This window comes from Palaemon carinicauda, chromosome 18 (assembly GCF_036898095.1).
Source record: "Palaemon carinicauda isolate YSFRI2023 chromosome 18, ASM3689809v2, whole genome shotgun sequence".
Classification (NCBI taxonomy): Eukaryota; Metazoa; Arthropoda; class Malacostraca; order Decapoda; family Palaemonidae; genus Palaemon; species Palaemon carinicauda.
The window spans coordinates 34,244,343-34,264,342 of NC_090742.1; the positions used below are offsets into that span (position 1 = coordinate 34,244,343).

The 20,000-nt window shown below is 36.6% G+C and overlaps 1 protein-coding gene across 3 annotated transcripts in view; it reads right to left on the reverse strand.

Moving 5' to 3' along the window:
- LOC137657765 (uncharacterized) overlaps positions 1-20,000 on the reverse strand; it is a 611,991-nt gene that overhangs the window by 5,748 nt on the left and 586,243 nt on the right. For all 3 annotated transcript variants that reach the window (XM_068392256.1, XM_068392257.1, XM_068392259.1), the window contains one exon: positions 18,161-18,291. In XM_068392256.1, coding sequence (XP_068248357.1) covers positions 18,161-18,291 — 131 coding nt within the window. The remainder of the gene's footprint in view (positions 1-18,160; positions 18,292-20,000) is intronic.

A 20,000-nucleotide genomic window follows, 5' to 3' on the forward strand; every position in this document is an offset into this window, starting at 1 on the left:
TTTATGCCACTTACTTTCTCTCACACATTTTACCACTTATGACCCCACTCACAGCCACATACACCAGGACATTCTATTTACCGAAAACTGCTATCTTTGTTAGTAAGTAGCGCAAACTAGAGATTTGACCTAGGAATTACCAATGGATTGGGTGCGCATAATTTGACCTCATCACATAGGAAACCCTAGGTTGTGGATCCCTTGAAAACGAGGGAACGTCCCATAACTGCTAGAGATGCCTGTTCTCCCGAGGCCAAAGACAATCACATTTCTCTCCTGAAGGATTCCGTGAAAAGAAAATAATTGCTTTTTCAATGCTCTGTGTTGTGTGAAAGTTAACAAATAGTCAAGAGCATAGGGCTTGCAACCCCTTATTCTGTAATATTATTGCAAGAAAATAATAAGAGAAAATATATTTTTAATATTTTGAAAGAGTGAGTGTGATGCACATTTACAGTTTTTTTTTTTTTTTTTATATGTGATCTGTTCAAGAGAAAGCTGGATGCTTTGGTATTTAGTATGACCAAAACCAAAAACCATTGCGTTCATGAAAGGGGTCAAAGTGTAATTGTGTATAAGGTAGTTGGGAAGAGTAGGGCAGGGGAACAGGTAGTGTCTGTATCAGAAAGACTGAAGATAAGTGAAGGAGTAACACTGTGTTAATTCAAGCATTGTATGGGAACACTTGAGAGTAAGAGTGAAACTTGTATCGGGACGTAGAAAAAAAAAAAAAAAAAAACTGTGTATGAAAGAGGATACTTTTAGGTAAGTCTAATTTTGCACTAGGCTGGTTTTGGAAAACATGAAATGGTAGCTGCACTAGATTTGAATGCAAAGATAAGTGGGAGAAGTTGTTGGTAGGAAAGTGCCTCGAGTTATTGAAAATAGAAAATTAAGTGGAAATGTGTTTGGAAAGAAAACTGATTGTTGGAAATACATGGTTTGGTTTCCAAAGTACATATACCAAGGCACTTCCCCCAATTTTGGGGGGTAGCCGACATCAACAAATGAAACAAAAACAAAAAAGGGGACCCCTACCCCCTGTGGCCGCGGGGGCATAAAAACAATTAGAATAGCGCCAACGTTATTCCTGCGTTTCGTAAGGGACGGGACGAGGGGGCTGGGAACCCCCTCTCCTGTATCTACATCCTGTGAGACATCGACAAAGAGATGGAGCTGGGGGGAGAGTGACTGCTCCCCGCACTCTAGTTTTGGGGTGTTTCCAAAGTAAAATGCAAATAAGTTCACTTTAGGTAATAAAAAGTTTACTTGAATAAGTGTTAGTAAAGAGCAGACCGAAGAGCAAGTTGGTGTATAAATAATGGTGAGAAGAGAAATGGGTGGACGTATATCTGATTGTTTGGTTGAAGAAAAAGTTGAAGCGGATATGAGTTGGAGATGAAATTGTGAAAAATTTTAAGTACAGTAAAGTAATTAAGACCAGTAAATTGGACATGAAAGAAATGTAGATCATAAAAGAATAAAATGGATGAACTGTTGGATAGGATTAAAGAAACAATGGAAGTAGGTCCAGAGGGAATGTATTTTTTTTTATTGTTTTGAGAAAAAACTTATTATAAGATCGGGGTATTGAGATAGATGACAAGTTGTTGAGAACCATTAAATGTTTTCGTGATAGAAATGACACCAATGTTAATATATTTAAGCTTGAGATTGGTTTGGTATGGAAGTGGGCCTCAGACAATGTTACGCCTCTGTGGCTGACAACACCTCTATGAATGGGGCGATATGATAGGTTAGGAAAAAAGACAGCGAATATACAGACAAAATTCTGGTTTACGGAAAAAAAATTGAGAATGACTTGTGCAACAGTTGCTGTTTGGTAAGGGAATAGAACTGAAGAAGCTGGTAAGAGAGTTTGGAAGTGTGGTGACCTATTGGAAATGTCCCTGTCTAGCGATTTGCCGGACTGGGGTTCGAGTCCCGCTCAATCTCGATCGACTCTTGAAGCGTCAGCAACCTTGTGAGCTAAGAATTGGGGTTTGGAGGAGCCTATAGGCCTACCTGCTGAGTCATCAGCAGCCATTGCCTGGTCCTAGCTTGGATTGAGGGGGCTTGGGAACTGATCATATGTATATAAGGTCAGTCTCTATAGCATTGTCCTGCTAACCAGGGCAATGTCACTATTCCTTGCTTCTGCCATTCATGAGCAGAATTTAAACCTTTAAAGAAGTGAAAGTTGTGAGTAAATGTTAAGGGGCTTAAGGTATTAACAGTAAAAAGAAACGACGAAGCTGGAGTAATGAACGCTAGCATGGATGGTGGAAGATTGAAAAAGAGGTTGATCTATGCATGCGTCTTTTAGTAAATATAAGGAATGCTGTCGAGATGATAGAAGAGGCAAGAACCAGAATAAGAATAAGCAACGAATGTAGTATGAAGTGTGTAAAAGATTGGCAAGACATTTGACTTGTCTGTGGAAATTAATGTTTCAATGTATGAAGGAATGGTTACACCAACTCTCCTTTATAGAAGCGAAACACGGATGATGAATATGAATAGAAGAAAAAAGAATGACGGTGTTTAAATGAAAAATAGTCTTTTTGATATAAAACATTGATTGGGCGAAAAATGTCGAGATACACAGGAATGGTAAAAGGACGAGAATAGATGACATGATGGATCAGAGTATTTTGAGGTGGTTCAATCATATCACAAGGATTGGACGACAATAGATTAGTGAAGGGAGCTCATAATTGAGAGGCACAAGGAAGTAAGAAGAGAGGAAAGCTATTCAAATATGGGATATAAGTGTGGAAGACGTCTTGGAACGAAGGGACCTTACTATCTGAAGTACGAGAGAGAATGCAGTACAGGGTTAAAGGGCACAATGTATTCCTGATCACAAAGGAAACTGACAGGTTGGAGCAGTTGAAGACTCGATGATTTCTTCTTAATAAGCACCTGTGGCCTTACTTCATGGATGATTATCTTTCAAGGTTCTCCCACAGTAAATTTTGAGATGCACTTCATTTTTCGATTTTCTCATGTGTTGTGGGCTTATGATTAGCATTCCAGCCCTTTCTCTCACTTCATGTCTTATGTTTAGCATTCCAGCCCTTTCTCTCGTTTCATATCTTATGTTTACCATTACAGCCCATTCTCTCGTTTAATATTTACTTATGTTTAGCATTACAGACCATTCTCTCATTTCATGTCTTCTTATGTTTAGCATTCCAGCCCTTTCTCTCGTTTCATATCTTCTTATGTTTAGCATTACAGCCCATCCTCTCGTTTCATGTCTTCTTATGATTAGCATTCCAGCTTTCTCTCGTTTCATGGCTACTTATGTTTAGCATTTCAGCCCATTCTCTCAGTTCATGTCTTCTTATGTTTAGCATTCAAGCCCTCTCTTTAGTTTCCTTTTTTCTTACGTTTAGCATTCCAGCCTTTTCTCTCGTTTCCTGTCTTCTCATGTTTAGCATTACAACCCTTTCTCTCGTTTCATGTCTTATGTTTAGCACTCCAGCCCATTCTCTCATTTTGTCTTCTTTTGCTTAGCATTATTCCTGCAGATTCCCTCGTTTCATGTCTTCTTATGTTTAGCATTCCAACCCTTTCTCTCGTTTCATGTCTTTTTATGTTTAGCATTCCAGCCATTTTTCTCGTTTCATGTCTTCTTATGTTCAGCTTTCCAGCCCTTTCTCTCATTTCATGTCTACTCATGTTGAACATTCCACCCCTCTCTCTCGTGTCATGTATTCTTATGTTTAGCATTCCAGCCCTTTCTCTCCTTTCATGTCTTCTTATGTTTAGCATTCCAGCCCATTCTATCGTTTCATGTCTTTACATGTTTAGTATTCAAGCCCATTCTCTCATTTCATGCTTTCTCATGTTTAGCATTGCAGCCCTTTCTCTCCTTTCATGTCTCCCTACGTTTAGCATTCCAGCCCTTTCTCTCCTTACAAGTCATCTTATGTTTAGCATTCCAGCCCTTTCTCTCGATTCCCTTTTTCTTGTTTAGCATACCAGTCCTTTCTCTAGTTACATGTCTTCTTGTTTAGCATTTCAGCCATTTCTCTCGTTTCATGTGTTATGTTTAGCGTTACAGCCCTTCTTCTCCTTACCTGTCATCTTATGTTTACCATTCCGGCCGTTTCTCTCTATTCCTTTTTTCTTATGCTTAGCATTCCAGTCCGTTCTCTAGTTTCATTTTTTTATGTTTAGTATTCTAGCTCTTTCTCTTGTTTCCTGTATTCTCATGTTTAGCATTCCAGCCCTTTTTCTCGTTTCATGTCTTATGTTTAGCATTCCAGCCCATTCTCTCGTTTCATATCTTCTTTTGCTTAGCATTCCAGCCCATTCCCTCGTTTCATGTCTTCTTATGTTTAGCATTCCCGCCCTTTCTCTCGTTTCATGTCTTCTTATGTTTAGCATTCCAGCTATTTCTCTTGTTTCATGTCTTCTTATGTTTACCATTCCAGCCCTATCTCTCATTTCATGATTACTCATGTTGAACATTTCACCCCTTTCATTCGTTTCATGTCTTCTTATGTTTAGAATTACAGCCCTTTCTCTCCTTTCATCTCTTCTTATGTATAACATTCCAGCTCATTCTATCGTTTCATGTCTTTATGTTTAGCATTCTTGCCAATTCTCTCATTTCCTGCCAAATGTTTAGCATTCCAGCCCATTCTCTCGTTTTCATGTCTTCTTATGTTTAGCATTCCAGCCCATTCTCTCGTTTCATGTCTTCTTGCGTTTAGCATTCCAGCTCTTTCTCTCCTTTCATGTCTTCTTATTTTTAGCATTACAGCCCTTTCTCTCCTTACATATCTTATGTTCAGCATTCCAGCCTTTTCCCTCGATTCCTTTTTTCTTATATTTAGCATTACATTCCTTTCTCTTGTTTCCCGTCTTCTTATATTTAGCATTCCAGCCTTATCCCTCGATTCCTTTTTTCTTATGTTTAGCATTCCAGTCCTTTCTCTTGTTTCCCGTCTTCTTATATTTAGCATTCCAGCCCCTTCTCTCATTTCATGTCTTATGTTTAGCACTACAGCCCATTCTCTCGCATTCATGTCTTCTTAAGTTTACATTCCAGCCCATTCTCTCGTATCATATCTTCTTATGTTTAGCATTACAGCCCTTTCTCTCCATATATATCATCTTATGTTTAGCATTCCAGCCCTTTCCCTCGATTTCTTTTTCTTATGTTTAGCATTCCAGTCCTTTCTCTTGTTTCCCGTCTTCTTATATTTAGCATTCCAGCCCCTTCTCTCGTTACATGTCTTATGTTTAGCACTACAGCCCATTCTCTCGCGTTCATGTCTTCTTAAGTTTAGCATTCCAGCTCTCTCTTCTTTCATGTCTTCTTATGTTTAGCATTACAGCCCTTTCTCTCGATTTCTTTTTCTTATGTTCAGCATTCCAGTCCTTTCTCTGGTTTCCCATCTTCTTATACTTAGCATTCCAGCCCCTTCTCTCGTTTCATGTCTTATATTTAGCATTCCAGCTCTTTCTCTCGTTTCATGTCTTACGTTTAGCATTCCAGCCCTTTCTCTCATTTCATGTTTTCTTATGGTTAGCATTCCAGCCCTTTCTCTCGTTTCACGTCTTCTTATGTTTAGCATTCCAGCCCTTTCTCTAGTTTCATGTTTTCCTATGTTTAGCATTCCAGCCCTTTCTCTAATTTCATGTCTTTTTATGTTTAGCATTCCAGCCCTTTCTCTAGTTTTATGTCTTCTTATGTTTAGCATTCTAGCATTTTCTCTCGTTTCATGTCTTCTTATGTTTAGCATTCCAGCCCTTTCTATCGTTTCATATCTTCTTATGTTTATCATTCCAGCCATTTCTCTTGTTTCATGTCTTCTTATGTTTAGCATTCCAGCCCTTTCTCTCGTTTCCTGTCTTCTTATGTTTAGCAATCCAGCCCTCTCTCTCGTTTCATATCTTCTGATGCATAGCATTCCACGCCTTTATCTCATTTAATTTCTTTTTATGTTTAGCATTCCAGCCCTTTCTCTCGTTGCATGTCTTCTTATGTTTAGCATTCCAGCCCATTCTCTCGTTTCATGTCTTCTTGCGTTTAGCATTCCAGCCCTTTCTCTCGTTTGATGTCTTCTTATTTTTAACATTCCAGCCCTTTCTCTCGTTTCATGTATTCTCTATGTTTAGCATTCCAGCCCTTTCCCTCGATTCCTTTTTTCTTATGTTTAACATTACACCCCTTTCTCTCCTTACATGTTGTTTTACGTTTAGCATTTCAGCCGTTTTTCTCGATTCCAGTCTTATGTTTAGCATTCCAGCCCTTTCGCTAGTTTCATCTCTTCTTATATTTAGCATTCCAGACCTTTCTCTCATTTGATGTCTTCTTATGTTTAGCATTCCAGCCCTTTCTCTCGTTTCATATCTTCTAATGTTTAGCATTCCAGTCCATTCTCTCGAATAATTTCTTCTTGCGTTTAGCATTCACGCCCTTTCTCCCTTTTCATGTCTTGTTATGTTTAGCATTACAGCCCTTTCTCTTCTTACATGTCGTCTTATATTTAGCATTCCAACCCTTTCTCTCAATTTCTCTCTTCTTATATTTAGCATTCCAGCTCTTTCTCTCATTTCATGTCTTATGTTTAGCATTCCAGCCCTTTCTTTCGTTTCATGTCTTCTCATGTTTAGCATTCTAGCTCTTTCTCTCATTTCACGTCTTATGTTTAGGATTCCAGCCCTTTCTCTCGTTTCATGTCTTCTCATGTTTAGCATTCTAGCTCTTTCTCTCATTTCATGTCTTCTTATATTTAGCATTCCAGCCCTTTCTCTCGTTTCATTACTTCTCATGTTTAGCATTCCAGCCCTTTCTCTCGTTTCATGTCTTCTCATGTTTAGCATTCTAGCTCTTTCTCTCATTTCATGTCTTCTTATATTTAGCATTCCAGCCAAACCCCAGACATAAATAAGGACATGTCTGTGGCCTTTGTCCTGCAGTGGACTAGAAACTTGCTTGGTCTTCCTTAGTCCTAATATGTGTGGAGAGGAGGCTACTGAACTGATTGTATGTATATATGGTAGGACAAAGTGTGCAATGCTATGACCTGTCCCTTGAGCAACCATTAAACTGAAGTGAAAATGGATGAGGGCTACCACATGGTTTACGACTGTATATAAAGAAGAGAATGAAGAAGTACAAGATCAGAGTAAGATCCTCGAACGTTGGTTCCCTAACTTGGATGGTAAAAGAAATTCTTGACGTGTTGGAGAGGAGAGAGACGACGATATTCTATGAGTACAAGAGACTGACTGACTGGATGATAAGGAAAAAGGGACCATAGAGGTAGGTGAAGGAGATAGGCTTTGCTATTTTGAACCATAGATAGGAAAAAAATGGATCACAAGCCATGGTCAGTATTGAGAGGAGAAAAAAATGGAGGTTTAGAAAAGTGAGAAATAGGCTCATAATAGTGTTACTATTAAGATTTGATATCGTTAATGTAATCTTTACATACCTACCTCAAAGGGGTTGCTAAGAGAAAAAGAAATAAATATTTAGGGAGGAGTTAGGAACAGCAATTGGGGTAATAAAGGATGGAGAAAAAAAATCACATGAGCATTTATGAATGACAGAGGCAGAAAAGGATATGGATATAAATAGGTTCATGGAGGCCATACATTCGAAGAAATGGAAAATCATGCGGGACATCTAATTTGTGAAGGCATATCGTCATTCGTCATTAAGTAACATATAATAGTGGTGAAATACATAGCCAAATAGATTACCTTAGGGTTAGGAGGGAAGGCAGAATCCTTTGATTAAATTGTAAGGTGAATTCTTTGTAAGACAAGTGAAATAACACATGTTTATACGGATGCATATTACAATGAAAAGTATAAAACCAAAAAAGTGCCTGAGAAGAGACCAAGAATTACCAAACTGAATCTTAAGAATTCAATGTGGGTAATACAACAGGTATATAAGAGAACAACAGGCAGGATTATATTAAAAAAAAAAAAAAAAAAAGAGGAAATTGGTAGAGAAGAAACTATTGTGAATAACATTAAAATAATTTATTCAAAAAGTGCAGAAGATGCAGTTGGAAAGATAAATGACTATGGAGTTTCAAAAAGGGTAATAAAAATGGCGTTGCAAAGGAAGCAGAAGTCTAAGGCTTTTAAAGACTGGAGGGTGAGACATGTGTAAAGACTCAATATTGAGAAGGGGGAAAGATAAACCGAGATGGTGGTAGACAGACATAGTTATTCGAAGAGCTATAGATGAGTTAAATAGAACATAAGAACAAAGGATGCCGGAAAGGATATTTACAGATTGTCAAATCAAGAAAAATGCAACATCGAGACCTGGGTCAGTCAGGTATCACCAAAGATAGAGAAGGAAATATCTTGCACGACAATGGTGACGAAAAACGCAAATGACAGGTTATCTTGGTCTCTCTTTAAACCAATAAAATGAAAGAGAGAAACTGGGAGAGGTGGAGGGACCTGTGATGAAAAAGCAATATCTATAAGTGAAGAATGCTAAAGGCAAAGTGAAGGAAGGCAAGGCACCAGGTCCATTAAAATGCAAATTCAAATGCTGTAGGTACTTGGTATAGAGGAGGAAGAACTGATACTGGAAATACAATAGGAAATATGAGTAGAAAAAAACTCATAATAACTAAGGAAAAGGGAGATTCCATGGAGTGAGGTAATTGTAGGTGTCTAACATTTGCCGAAAGTTTAAATAAATACAGTACTTGATGACAAATTACAAGCACATGTGAAAAATTTTGAACATTAATACGGTTTTATGAAAGAGCATTTCTGATGTCTTTGTAATAAAAAAGTTACAGGAAAGAAGGCTGGAAGATAAAAGAAAGATCTTCTGTTCATTTATTGACCTGGAGAAGGCATTTGATAGAATACCAAGGGAATTTTGATGTTTAAGATACAGGAAAGTTGAAGAAAATGGAACAGCTAGGTTGAAATGACTTAATAAAGAAAAAAGAACTGCATTAATACCCAGCAGTGAAAAGGGAGAAATGCTCGAAGAATGGGTTTACATTAGGGTTAGTCATTTAGCCATATGTATTTTGTGACAGTATGCAAATGAAGAGATTAGAAATAGAAATTTATTGGAATTGATATATGTAAATCGACTTGGTGATTACACAAGAGCAGGAAGAAACATTGCATTGTAAGGTAAGGGTGTGGCAGGAATCTCTTGAAGGAAAATGTGGGTAAAACTGAGGTTATAGTATCTACCATGACTGGATGGGGATAACATGTCTATAAAACTAGAAAAGGCTCAGATTAAAAAAACAGATAGAGCATTTCAGATGCTGAGGATAAACTTTAAAACAAAGGGGAAGCTGAGAATCCGAGGTAAAAAGTACTGTACTGTGAAAGTGGCTTTGAGTAAACAGAGAGAGAGAGAGAGAGAGAGAGAGAGAGAGAGAGAGAGAGAGAGAGAGAGAGAGAGAGAGATGATGTAAGAATCCCAAGGAAGGAATAATATTAGCTGGGGGAGGGGGAGGGGAAATTGGATGTTGAGGTGGATTTTGTGGATCTCACGGCGTGAAAGTACAAATGAAGAAATTAGAAATGCTGAGGTTGTAGTAAAGATTAACAATATTATAAGAGATTTAAGACTGGCATTGTAAGGGCAGGTAGTAATAGTAAGGGTGTGTGTGTGTGTGTGTGTGTGTGTGTGTGTGTGTGTGTGTGTGTGTGTGTGTGTGTGTGTGTGTGTGTGTGTGTGTGTGTGTGTGGGTAACGGAGGAAGTAAGGAGGAAGTAAAGCCTGTTGGAGATTAACTAAGGAGCGAGTTGAGCCTGTTGGAGATAGAGAATTATAAGGAAAGCTAAGGCTTATATGGTATGATAGACTGAAAGAGGATTGGGAGAAGAAGGATCCAGTAAAGCAGGAAGCTTTCGATGGCAATACAGTAGTTGAAAAAAATGATATAGGGCAGATAAACCTTAAGTTTAGGTGGGGATGAAAACGGGAAGTCTGTTTAAGTATATATATACATATACACTTTACACATTATATACATATATATATATATATATATATATATATATATATATATATATATATATATATATATATATATGTGTTCTTCTATATACACATATATCTTATATTTACATAATGTCGTGTGTGTAAACTGATACCCACTCAAACCAAGATAGTTTTCTAGAAAAAAATAATTTCTCGACTGAAATGATATTTATGCAAAAAATTGCATTGTTTACTTTTCTGCACCAACTATAAACCTCTGAAATCATAAAAGCTATTTCCAGGTAATTGGTGCTCTCTCTCTCTCTCTCTCTCTCTCTCTCTCTCTCTCTCTCTCTCTCTCTCTCTCTCTCTCTCTCTCTCAACATATCAACTTGAATTTCAAAGCGGATCCGTATTTAAAGTGGCTGTTTTCTTGTGAAGGAACCAAAACCAATAAATACATTATTAAAGGCTAATCAGGTTTTGAAATATCTCTCCCACAAGTTTTCGAATGCTTCTAAGAAGTCACAGTTAGAGAGAGAGAGAGAGAGAGAGAGAGAGAGAGAGAGAGAGAGAGAGAGAGAGAGAGAGAGAGAGAGAGAGAGAGAGAGAGAGAGAATTTGACAATACAAGAGCACTACTGTGTTAAGTGCATGGGTGAAAATCCATTTCTTTTTTTTTTTACTTAAATATACGAAGAATTCCATGCTATTCTTTAAAAAATGAAACTTAACGTTAACACAGAATACAGGCTTCCTTAACCAACATACAAGCACTAAACCACCCTACAGAACGTGTAACCAGGTACAGTATCTACAATCCATTACAAGTACAACGTGAAGGTGAAACTGTGACGTGTAATCATATAAGAGGGACGAACACCAGCACTTTGAACTAATTCACTGTAACCATATAACACATACATAAGGATATATCTCCCTTAAATGAAAGTGTGTATGTAGTCTTCATCTTTCGAAAACTTCAGAAGGATTAATCTGGTTTTCCTTTCCCAGTCGCACCTTGGGTAAAGCAAGGAAGCCTCCTTGGCAGTCCTGCCAACCAGCGTTATAGCCTTGATTACAATATCGAAGTACCCATCGTTTATTCTGACTTCAATATTTAGTTTACTTAGATGGATATTTTTACATGGCTAACTAAGTACAAGATGTGTGACTTGAAATCAATTTTATTGTCTTAATACTAAAATTCTACCACAATCATAAACGTTGGTACAATAACTAGTTAAAAGAATACACTTGAGAAGTGCTGAAATTAATTTCAATTATTTTCATAATAACCATTAAAACATTGTGTGAACTACTGCTACATTACATATTATTCTATTATATTGTATATTTTTAACTGTATAATACAAATACTTCTTTTAAGATGTTTGATGTCACCCCTATAATATTAGATGGGCCACTTAAAAGGGTTGGCAACACTTGCAACAGTTACCCAAAATGCTAACTGGTAAAATCTACAATTTCCATATCTGCATTTTAACGGTGTTTATAATATTTCTGTGCACTTCGATCTCTCGACGAGTTTAAGAGCAGAAATCGATATAAAGCTTAACACACCACCACCTTCGCTCGTTAGTCCCAAACAACCAAACTAAGTGGCGTTACTTACAGCAGCATCTGAGGCGAGAGTCCTTGCTGGACCAAACGCACCCACCTTTACCCAGTTATATGTAGTAATCTGAGTTGTTGCCTTTCCTGCCATTTATACCGAATGAAATTGCCGGTTTTCTTGACCAATGATTGTAGAATATGAATTGGCTGCAAAGGAAATTGTTTTAAATTGTCATAACGTAATGTCTCGGGAACATTTCCACACTGAGTCCCTGTTTATACTTACTGAACAAGATTTATTGAAATCATATCAATATGAATGTTCGATGGTTAATTCTGTCTCTGGTTACGAGTTATGTTAGCCTTGGATTTGGGCCTAAAATCCAAATGAGTCAATATTTACAATTTCCAAGGGTACAGTACAATAAAAATTTCAGGAGCAGTCTGCCATTAAGTTCGATTTGCTTTCTTTTGAGGGTTGTGGTAAGACGAAACTGTACATTTAATAGTCGTTTCAAAAGAGAAAAGCAGAGATGCTGATATATTCAGCCTGATAGCAAGCAGAAAGCAAGATTATATAGAGCTCTTAAGAAGACTAGAACTACAATTTAAAGTCGGATAGGACAGAGCAGGAAGCAGGATTTATAGTAATAAAGACTAGAAGAAAATTTCCAAGACAATCTCCAGATATTTACTTTTCGTGTTAGTGAAATTATAGGAAATATATCCTAAACCAGATCTTATATGAACGCCACTTTCGAAAGAAATCAATATTTCAGATTTCCCTTAAGTTTGAACAGAGAGAATGTTGTTGAGGTAGACAGCTTTAGTGCATTGGAAGAAAAGCACAAAGAGTTAATGTTCCAAGAAGAAATTCTTCTTGTGATGAGCGACTGGGAAAAACCAAAGCAGAAAGATATAACTCATGACATCCTTGAACAATTCTTTTACGTCTGTATAGATAAGAAAGATTTACTTCCATGGAGTATTCCAGCCTCCAACAAAGCTTTAGGAAAATGACCTCAAATTAAAAGGGACAAAAAGCATTTATAGGAAGGTAGTAAAAATTAAGCTTTCTGGAGCGTGAGAATAGCCTTTTGCAAATTAAGTTTGAATAAATTTCAAGTCGATATACAAAACACATTTTTACTCTGTAGGAAATTGATTGCTTATTTCCTTCATCAAAAATACCATTGGATAATACAGTCCTGTTTTAAGAAGAGAGAGAGAGAGAGAGAGAGAGAGAGAGAGAGAGAGAGAGAGAGAGAGAGAGAGAGAGAGAGAGAGAGAGAGAGAGAGAGAGATTCACTACGTTCAATGAGTTTGGTTGGAAAATCTACTGGAATTAGGATCATTTGATAAAATTACGCACATGAGGAGAACCAGAACATTTAAAAAATAATGAATTCTCACCGATATATATATATATATATATATATATATATATATATATATATATATATATATATATATATATATATATATATATATATATATATATATATATATATATATATATACAAGTGACTTATCATTTGTAAAATTTGGAATATATGAAATATTTTATATTTTATAAAACGCAGAAACATTGTCGGGAGTATCCTTGCAATGTCCAAATTTATATAAATGAATCAATCAATATTGAACTAACCTCTGGTCTTAGGTAATATCTGCTGATAAATGATAATTACAAAAAATAAAAATAACATTTCAAGCTACTAAATCAATATGTGCTTTCTTCATACAAAGTTGAATGATTTCAGCTTTCCTTCCAAATTAAATTAAAACTCATATATAACCCCTCCAAAAATACTTCAAACCTTTATCATAAAATTGTTTACATTCAAGGTAAAGGAATAGGGATTTTTGGTGCCCATAGTTGGCAACAGAATCTCACCACAAACACTGACAAAGTTCTTAAAGAGACATTTTGAACCCTGGTCTTTCCAGCTGACAGATGGGGTTCGATCCAAACCTATAAGAGAAAAAGGACTGTTGATGGAATATGATGCACAATATGCAATCCTTCACGGTCACCATAAAACATTCAGCAACAAAATATCAATGCAGTTCATCATGTCATCGGCTACTTTCAAAACCTTGCTTTACTCGATTTAGCATAAATAAAATGTTTAACAATAGAAAATGTGCTGTTGGACTAAATCTACTGTACGCTGGCAGCTCTCGCTCAAAAATATAAGTACGATGCAGTACACGAAAATATGTACACGTTAGCATATATTTACGTATGAATTTCGGTATTTATGGCAGGATTAATATACATACATACAAAAGCATACATATGTACATTAGCTACAGAATTCATAAATACACGTATGTATAAAAATACATATTGCAAATGTATTTAAACAGATACCAAAGGGCTGGAGAGTCAGATACGAATTAAACAAGAAACTATTCTATTGAACATGGGGTGTTTTGTGGCAAGATAAGACAGGTAACTGATTTTGATACATAGTTACATACAAAAATTTATATTGAAACAAATATAATCGTTAATTAATAATTTTATCTCAAGATATTTTATAACTAGCTGTTTGCTAAGAGATCTTCTTGGAACAGAGCATTGCTGGCTATATATGTTTTCGAGACCCTATGACATGTTTTCAAGGTGATGATAAAAGACTTCACTACCTTCAATTTGAAAAAATAAAAATAAAGATCCATAATGGAGGCCTCAAAAATTAATTGGGTCTTTGTCAAGCTTCCTTCGTCTTCTGGTTATCGAAAGTCTTGTCACGAACAAATTTTGCTACAATATTTTAATAATCGGAAGTAATGACAAGAGAAGCTGAATTCATGGAAACAATCAAAATATTTCACCAATTTACCTCTTAGGAAACTTTACTGATGACCATCTTCAAGCCTTTTGAGGCTTAGTTTAATAGTTCAAGAATAGAACTTCTGCTTGAGTAGCTCTGATATTCACAAAGGTCCTTCATCAGTATTTTTTCTTGTTATTTTACTCTACTATACCATGAAACAACTGTTGTCCTATACACACAAATCCTCACAAGTTATAAGAATCACGAAGCTTTCCCATTATCTTTTTAATCATCCAAATATTGCTTACTGATGTACATTGATTTAAATAAACTGATATGAAATTGGAATTTAGGCAACGCATATCACAAAAAACTAGAGGAAACTGGAAGAAATAGTCTCCACAGAACCATCTCTAATACATAAAAATCCTTGCCAATGAGGACCCCAGCAATCAGTTGCCGAACCTTTATTCAGTAAAGATAATTAAATAAAGAGTAGTTGATAATTCTTTTAAAAGTTTTACTTAGTACTGGTGTAAGCTATACAATTAGGTGTAGGGATGTATGTAGATTACATAAATATATATCAGCTAACCGGCATTCTGTGCCACACTTCAAAGTAATCCTAAATATTTCAGTGAAGTTGTTCTTGTATCTTTCGCCAGCCCTACAACCCATGTAATGCTGACAATCCATAGTAATATGTTCACACAGTTATATCCGTACAATGTACATATTTCTGTGCACAGACGTCATGCTTTTCTATTCACTATGAAGTACTGCGCGAAATCTCATCTCTAGCATGATGTGGACTTCTACGTACCGCCAACGGTAAAAGAAGCTCAGCTTATCAATATAAACTATGAAACAGTGCATCGTACAAACTCTTGAGACAGATCGATCCAGTATCATTTTACAAGTCTCTTTTTGTTCGCAGCTGACGGGCAAGACAGCCTAGGATCAACTGCTGCGTTGCGTGCAATAAGAGAAGAAGAAAAAGTGGACAAAATAATAATGAAATAAAATGGACAGTGAATCTCCACATTTACTGGCATCGGAGGTCCACCACCAGTCTCATGCTTTTGGTTTTGATTATCTTACTTATCAATAGGAAGGAAAAGAAGCGTCTAATGAGTTATTATAACCTAAGCATACCAAGAGGTGGGTGCAGGTTAACCCCCTTTAATAGAGCGTGTGATGATGCACGTTGGCGTCTGATGAGCGCCAGTCCCATTTTTTCTAAACACAACCCGACTTTCCAAAACAACCTCTGCAACAGCAACAGTAATTCGGGAAAATCTGTTATTTTCAACTGAGAAAAAGCAAGGGTGAGTCTTCTTATGACAATGGACACCTTCCACGGTCTCTTTCTGCAACTTACTGGTAAACTCTGCATCAAAACTCCAATGTACAATAACAGTATTTGTATGCAAAAATGAAAGTCCTTTTTTTTCTACATTGGTTCATGATGGAAGTCAAAATATCTTTTTCTTAACTGGTGTTAAATTAATATAGCGATTGATATTTGAGGCAACTTCAACTCAGTAAACAAGATATACAAATACAATTTATACATACGGGATGATACAAAGTCCTCACGCAAAGATGCTAAAGGTACCAGAAGCTGTGTTCTTGTGACGCTGAATTTAGTTAGAGTAAATTCAGCGTCGCGCTACTCCACTGAATATAAATACACATAACTATTATTCCTAATATCATCCTGCAAAGAAATCTGGTACACCTCTGTGTATCTTCTAGATTGACGTCATGTGGGCAAACAGACTGAGACAATGTACAATCAAATTATGAGAGTCAGCAGGTGTTACGATTGATGAAAATTTAAAAAACGTTAAATCTATGAAGGCAAGCCGACGTTATGGGGGCGTTGTGTGTTTTAAATTAGATGCATTCGTTAGTGAAGGCAAGAAGACGTAAGGAAGATCAATATATTTAGAGCCAATGCAATAGGACAGTGGAGGCAAGCAGAGACATTGAAGCCGAATCAATTATGAATTAACTGATGAAACATAAGTTAGGGAAGGGGAGGGCTTCAAGTTTCTTACGATCTTCACAAGATGATATGCAGTACCTTTATTGATCAAGATGGAAAACACAGCTAAGTTAAGATATATTCCACACGAGAAAAGGAAGCAGAAACAATTAAAAATACTTTGTTAAATAATGCTTGATGTTATTATATACAAAGAATCCTTTATAGATTAAAGATAAAAAGTCCTTCATTCTATTTGGTTGCTACATTAAGGAAAACAGATGAAAAATATTTCTGTAGGTCATAATAGAGAATAATGTGCATTGTTTTTTTAAGGAGTGAAAATACAATAAAGAAAACAGAGAACATTTAATTTGTAGTGGAAACCATCGTGTATATCTTGAGTACGACATCTGCATAAAAACACCAATAATACACAGTACCACTAAACTCTTCTTTCATTTCATGACTAAACAGTATAAAGTTGGCATTGAAATTCAAAATTAGTATAGATCGCCAAGAAAAAAATGAACACAAGTTATATATAAACGTTCACCATGATGGATCACGCCGTTTCACACACACATACGCACACAATTGTTCAAATGGTCATAAAAACACACACACACACACACACACACACACACACACACACACCCACGCCATGTCAATTCTTAGATATCCATAATTATCAAGACCTCAGTTTGAATAAGTCTCCGAAGTTCGACTCCTTGTCTTCCATGAAATTTGGCGTCACACGTGTACGTTTTCTGGCATCTTTCAGCACCTGGCATCTAACGGCCAACTGTTGACTGAATTGTTGTGGATTTCCATTCCATTTCGTTAGCGGCACAAAATCCGTTGTTTACGCGGATGGTAAGGAAGGAAAACAGACGTAGTTAGGGTGGATACAAGGGTCTTCTCTCAATTGCATTTAGCATAACGTTTGTTAATTGTTACTCAAGAAAATTAACAAGCTGTGAGATGTCCGGAAGTTTACTGATGATCCACGGAGAATAGCATTAGTGTAAGTATTCCCAAGTGGTTTACTTGCAAAGGAATAAATTTAGCAAAAGTGCAAGATCATTCTTCTCCTCTAACAAGCGATTAATTCTAGCTGCGCCCATGGGAGATATTAGAAGGCCAACTTTCTTTTCACTGATATTGACACCAAATGCAAATAAAACTGATAAAAGGAGGGGGTTGGTTATGCAGGTAAAGATAATTAGCTTATAAAACATGACAATGAAAGTTTTCTTAGTTATTTTCGTCGTCGTCTTCGTCTTCGTCGTCTTTTTCAAGTAGGCAAAGGGACAGAGAGACGATCTGAACGGATGCAAACACCCTTATTAAATAAATAAAATTTGAGGGACCCTATTTTCAGAAAAAAAAACCTTCGTCGTAAGGCTCAGTATTAGTTAAAGAAAAGTTTACTTACGGAGCTGAATGCATTCATGACCGCAAATAGAAACATGAAATGTTCACCGTTATGTCATTAAGAAGCGAACACCCTCAAAGTTTTGTAAAAAAAAAATGTTTAAAGATTTCCAATTCTTTCTGTCATAATAGCAAACAAGCCCATGATATTTTTAGTCCCAACAGAGCAAGCAAACGGGCCGTTTTGTGACGTAAGAGGGTAAACATAGCGACCATTCTAGTTTATAACTGGTGCCAAGATGCCAAGAAACGCCAAATTGAGTAATTCGCGTAACATCGGTTCAATCTATCGTACTTTCATTCATTCAGAAAAAATGTACTAGAACACCAATTCCTCTCATACTACAGCCTTAAATGCCTATGCTAGTCAGAAATGGATGCAAATCTAAATTTCTATTTCACTCCTATTCTCTCACCTCATGGGCGGCGTGGGCGGGGTTGTAGGCGAGGTTTGCCTCGGGTGAGTCAGGAGGTGCCACTGCTCCGCATACTCGTGGAAACGTCGGTACCGGTCCACTTCTTCTTCTTCCGATTCATAGTCGGGACCCTGTTGGAATCAGCATCACCGTTAGCAAGGGCAGAGGAGTGCCATGAGAGAGAGAGAGAGAGAGAGAGAGAGAGAGAGAGAGAGAGAGAGAGAGATCAAACACCATATTAATTAAAGGAAATGCGATGGCATAGCAAAGCAAATGGCAAGATAAGAATCAAGTCATAATGATGTCACACGACATGTAATTTTCAGTAAGACGTATATAAAGATATCTTGAGGTGGCGATAATTTAATCAATTTACACACACAGTCATGATTTCCTCGAGTGGTGCTGTAGTAGCCCCGATGGTACAGATTACTGTACTCTTTTCATTGGTTTATTTTGAAATAGATGTCGCTGCAGGCTTCACTATTCCATCATATGTCTGAAAGCAAAGGCGAAGGACGGGTTCACCATCCGTTGTATTTCCTCTCGGCAAGAAGAATCCTTTTCCAGTTCCACCATGCTATGCACTCGCTTACAGACCTTTTCTTTTAAATGTAGGGATTATCTTTGATATAATGAACATACGTTCATAGATGTCGAAATTTGTCCCAAATAATATACATTGGGGATTATGCGAAATCATGGGCAAGGAGGAAGGTACTGAAAAAGTATCACACAAAACCAGAAAAAATGAATCAGTTTAGTTTAGGAATTAGAAGTTCGAGATGAGATAGATTGGCTGGAACAACGAAATTCTGAAAATACGTTTTTGCAATAGAACGGTTAGCAGTGTTTTCTATTGGTCACAAGAGAAGAATATCTTTTGTATATGATAAGTTGCTTGATAGGTAAATCAATAGTCGTTTTACCTTCAATCATATTAATTTGAGGTCATACTTTAACTAGGTTCTCATAAGTAATGGCCTGAAAAAAAGTGAAATAAAAAGTAATAATGTTATCTGGGGTTACAACTACCAAGGTAACCAAAGCCAATTAAAGACTATTGGTAATTTCTTTGGTAAGAAATATATTTATCAATATTCTGGATAATACAAAATAAAACTAAAAAATAAAGCAATATACTGTTAATTATAAAGAAAATATGCTATCAATCTACATATTTTAAAAACATAAGATAAAAGAATTAAAATAGCTTTATTGCATATCGTGCGATAATAAATAAAACACAAAGTAACTTATGAAAATTGCATATTGAATTTTCGCCTGAAATTCTAGTAAAATATATTTACCGTCTGTCTATAAAATGAGCACCTCAGTCGACATGCCTAACAGATAGCAAGATCACTGCGTAGGGGCACCACGGATACAGCACCCATAGTAAACCTTTCGCATATGTATGCATGTCGAGTAAACCACTTGTAATATTGGGATTTAATTAAAGAGAATAGAAGTGATACTGATCAGCTCAGACCAGGGATAGGCAAGTCCTTATTCACAGTAGGCTATTTGCTAACGAAGGATGTACCGTAATTAGATTAACATTAGGATTTCTTGAAGACATATTGTTAGGTAGTTCCATTCTCAACAACGTGCGTAACCGAACCTCGAATGTTAACTGGCAGGATAACAATCCATTCTCCCAAGTTACCATTGTGCGGCATCCAATTAACAGTTGACTAAATGAGATTAATGCTATCATTAATGTCAATGACTTCCATACTAACAGAAGGGTTCAAATCAACAGAGTAAGAAGCCATCAGATGAAGCATACAGCAGCTAAAAGAACAAAACAAAAATCAACATCCACATCCAGCTCCAA